Raw genomic sequence first — 4,103 nt, 5'->3', positions numbered from 1 at the left:
CAAATTACAATTAATATTTGGACAAATGGTTGTGAAAAACCAACTAAACAAACGAACGTTCACAATGTTCATGATTTTTACATTAAATAATACATGTTTATAAGCGCTACACAAATATTTACAAACATTATATTTATCTGTTATTTAGACACCTAAGAATTATATAAAGAGTTATTCGAATTACCATTTGTTTAAATAAAAAAACGGTCTAACTAAAATTAGATTGTGTTTAGCTTTTAAATAGAAGGTAAGTCAATGAAAAATGTAAGTCATTATAAATTGGTAACTAAATTGTGTACACATTTTTTTCGGTGCTCAAACACATTTGCTTTCCCTTATTTAACCCCACTTGGCTCCACATTTTTTCTGCCTTCGAAAGTTTTTCTTATTTTGGTTCTTCTGGAAATTGGCGCGTTTATCTTGCATTATTTTGCGCACATTCGCCCCTGCATAACTTTCGGCCTCTGTTGCAGTCACTGTTTCTGCCTCAACTTAAACAATGCACTGAAATAAATAATGCATCAGAAAGGTAACCAAGAAACAATATTGTAAGATGCTGGAACATAAACTATTGCCAAAGAACATGGCTTCAACTGTTGTTACATTATTTACAATTTGTATTTTGTTTTTAATTCTTAACTTAAAGCTTAGTTAAATTTTTGCAAATTGTGAGATAACCGAAAAACTTAAATCATGAATTCAGAAAAAATGAAAGCCTTCCATTTGGCCTTTTATTTGAAAATTAACAAAAAACGTAAATATATTGAACTACACCAAACACATTTTCATTGTGAGAAAAATAAAACCATTGGCAAGTTTAAAGCCATACCAAAACAGTTAGGTAAATATTGGTAGAAAGTGTTCAGTATTCATAAGAATAAAAGTAAAAAAAGTGTTAGCCATTAGTAAGTTAATGAAGCGCCCATTTAAACTGGTTTCTTTCTGTGCTCCTGAGACTTTTGCCATTGCTTCCGTTTCCTTTTCCCCAGGACGGGGTGAAGGGGGAACGAAGGAACGAAGGAACGAAGGACGAAAGACGGTACGAAGGAGAGCAAAGGACGAACTGCAACTGGCATTTTTGGCGTTCCCGGCACGCGCTCACTAATTTTATTCCTTAATAAAAACCAAAGGCACACAATACGCTGGAAGCAGAAAGCCGGTTGTGCACGTAGCGTCCTTGCAATCGCCCCTTCTCCCTCTCTCCCTCTCTCCCCATATAGCCATCCCTGTCCCCCCGGGGATAGCTATCTCGCTCATTGGCCCCATTGCGAGGGCGCTACCTTTTGGCAGGGTTCGCTATCAAACTAGCAAAGTTCATTAAAGTGATAATTACAAAGGCCGTAAAACGAACGACGGACGGCCAAGACGACACGAAACGGATATACGAGCTGGAAACTGAAAAATAACCCCAAACCGAAACAAGGTGGAACCCGAAAAGAAGGCCAAGAAGCAAAAGGGGCAGTCTTCCCGACATTTAGCCCCGGATGCCCACGTTTAATGTGCGAATCGCTTCCCAAGTAGTTATTTCTTCATTTGTATGTAGGATATAAGTGATCTGGCAAAGGTAACCAAACTCTGAGAGAGATGTGTTACTAAACTTTGTAAGCATAGAACAAAAATAAATAGGAAAGGAAGTGTATATACCCTACACCCTAACGACTACATTTCGATTTCTATACCTATATTACTAAAAACAATGAAGCTATGTTGATTTTGGGCTGCATTTTGCCATCGTTTCTATGGCACCTACATATATGATATTGTTGTCCGAATTTGACAAAAGTAAAAGCGTAATTCTGATATAGTATATAATTACTATATCTCAAAGGAATATTTTGATAAATGGAAAAAGAGCAAAATAAAAGTTATACTTTTCAGTTATTAAATCCCGATTATAATATAAAGTTATATTTTGAATTCATTTATTGGAATACGTTAATTAATTAATTACGTTATACTATACATATATAAAACAAACAATACAGACACTTAAATTAAAATCAAATTTATATTATATATTATATATTATTATTAAATTACATTTTCCTGCGCAGCTCTTATAATATGTTCTGGGCAATAGGAGTTTGTAAATCAAATGCAAATTATTAAATATAAATGAATCTCTAACCCTTTCATATTTGGGACTCATGCGTCATGCTGTAACGGGAGAATGAATTAGCTTTGCCGGCTTTAAAGGGGATCACCAATTAGCATACATTTTGGAATTCGGTGATAATTGTTGGGTGTTCATCCGCTGTGGCTTTAACATCAGCCCAGCATAAATAAACCGGAAACCCTGGAGTGACATCTCCCATAGGGTATTAAGAAAAGGTACCTGGTACCCCACCTTCTACCGATCATACAGCCGGAACCAGCACGTGCAACGTTCCTTGAATACACACACCATCAGCTCGTGTTGCAAGAACGGGCAACCCTGTTGCAGGTTACATGCTACAAAGGGGATAAAGCTTTGTATTCCCAATAATTAGTTCCATATTCATTAGTAGTTTTCTTTCTGCTAAATTTTAAGAACGGTAAAAAATTGATATAAAAAAGAACAATTTTCAGCAGTACAATTTAAATATTTTATAAATTTAAGAAATTGTTTTTTTCTTGTTTTGTATAAAGGTAAATTATAAATTATTTTCAAAATAGACGTAGATGTCAGCAAATCTTCCCCTTAAGCCCCACAGTCATTTCAAGCTCAAACATTTAATATGAAAATATTAACGATAGAATTAATTCAAACATGGGCCAGCTGTTGCCAAACGATGGGTGAAAACAATATGCAAACGAATAATTAGAGGCGAACCATTCGGGTTGAGTTCAAAAACCCTCAATATAGCAATTCTCCATTCTTCGGAGATTCCAGCTAAGCACACAGATGAAGCTGATGTCACTGGAATTCTTGGGTGGGTGATGGGCTGGATTTTGGTGATGTTTTGAGTTTTTGGGTATAAAGGGGCTTGGCGTAGACAATTCACATCAGTTGCGATTGGAGCAAAAGTCTGAGAATGCGTGCCTACATTGCGATTACCCTTTTGGCCCTGGTGGCAGCGGTCGTGGCCCAAGGAGGTGGCGGTTATGGTCGCGGAGGACGCGGGGGAGGTGGTGGTTATGGTCCTGCATACGGCGGTGGCGGTGGCGGAGGTGGTGGTGGCGTTGGCGTTGGATTGGGCCTTCATGTAGGCCCTGGAGGCTTTGGTGGTGTACACGGTTTTGTCGGTTCCGGCGTTCCAGAACGTTTTGGAGGTCTTTTAGTTTTTGGAGGTCCTGGCGGTCCTGGCAGTCCTGGTGGTCCTGAAGGTTATGGAGGCTTCAATGGTGGTTTCGGATCGGGTCCACCGCGTCAACCTGGTACCCGAGGTCGGCCAGGTCGCCAAGGTCGTCCACATCACCCACATGACCCACGTCGCCCAAGACCTGTGCGCACCACCACGGAGAATAGTTTGCTTGACAAAACCACCGCTAGCTCTTCCGGCGAAAGCAGCTCCACTGATAGCACCACCGAGAGCAGCTCCACTGATAGCACCACCGAGAGCAGCTCCACTGATAGCACCACCGAGAGCAGCTCCACTGACACCACCACCAATTCAGGATAGATTTAAAGAGCAAATTTGTAGATTTGTAGAGCATTCAAAATGACCAAGAAATAGGTATTCAAAATAAATAAAATATAATTAATTTGGCTCACTCTTTTTTCTCAGATTATTTGTACAGAATGGTTATGATTTTTATTTATGTAATTAAATGTGATAACTAGCCAAAACAACACCAAATACTTAAGTGGTATTGTGCGCTTGGTCTATCCTAAAAGTATATTCTGTGTCAGGATAACTTTGTAGCACTGTATAAGATATAATCAAATATACTAGTACACGTACCTACACGTGTAATTTGCTTGTATTACATCTGGATTTTGGGCGCCAGTTACAACTAAAATTGCACGTGTACCTATATATTATTTTTAGGCACCCAGTTCCAGATTAAAGCCTTATAAGCCATAATAAAATTAGTGCCTTATTTTGGTTGCTCATCTGCAGTTGGATGAAGCTGGCACTTCAAAATTGACCACGTCTGTAGAAAGAAAACCATGCCCATAA

At 38.7% G+C, this 4,103-nt stretch overlaps 1 protein-coding gene across 1 annotated transcript; it reads left to right on the top strand.

Moving 5' to 3' along the window:
- Positions 1-3,014: 3,014 nt before the first annotated feature.
- On the top strand, positions 3,015-3,602 carry LOC108044919 (glycine-rich protein DOT1). Its single transcript, XM_017124087.1, has one exon. It carries the CDS (start codon positions 3,015-3,017, stop codon positions 3,600-3,602), a length of 588 nt encoding a protein of 195 aa, XP_016979576.1.
- The last annotated feature ends 501 nt before the right edge of the window (positions 3,603-4,103 follow it).

The sequence above is a fragment of the Drosophila rhopaloa genome, unplaced genomic scaffold (genome assembly GCF_018152115.1).
Source record: "Drosophila rhopaloa isolate 14029-0021.01 unplaced genomic scaffold, ASM1815211v1 contig_3, whole genome shotgun sequence".
NCBI classification, from domain to species: domain Eukaryota; kingdom Metazoa; phylum Arthropoda; class Insecta; order Diptera; family Drosophilidae; genus Drosophila; species Drosophila rhopaloa.
This window is presented reverse-complemented; position numbering and strand designations above follow the sequence as displayed.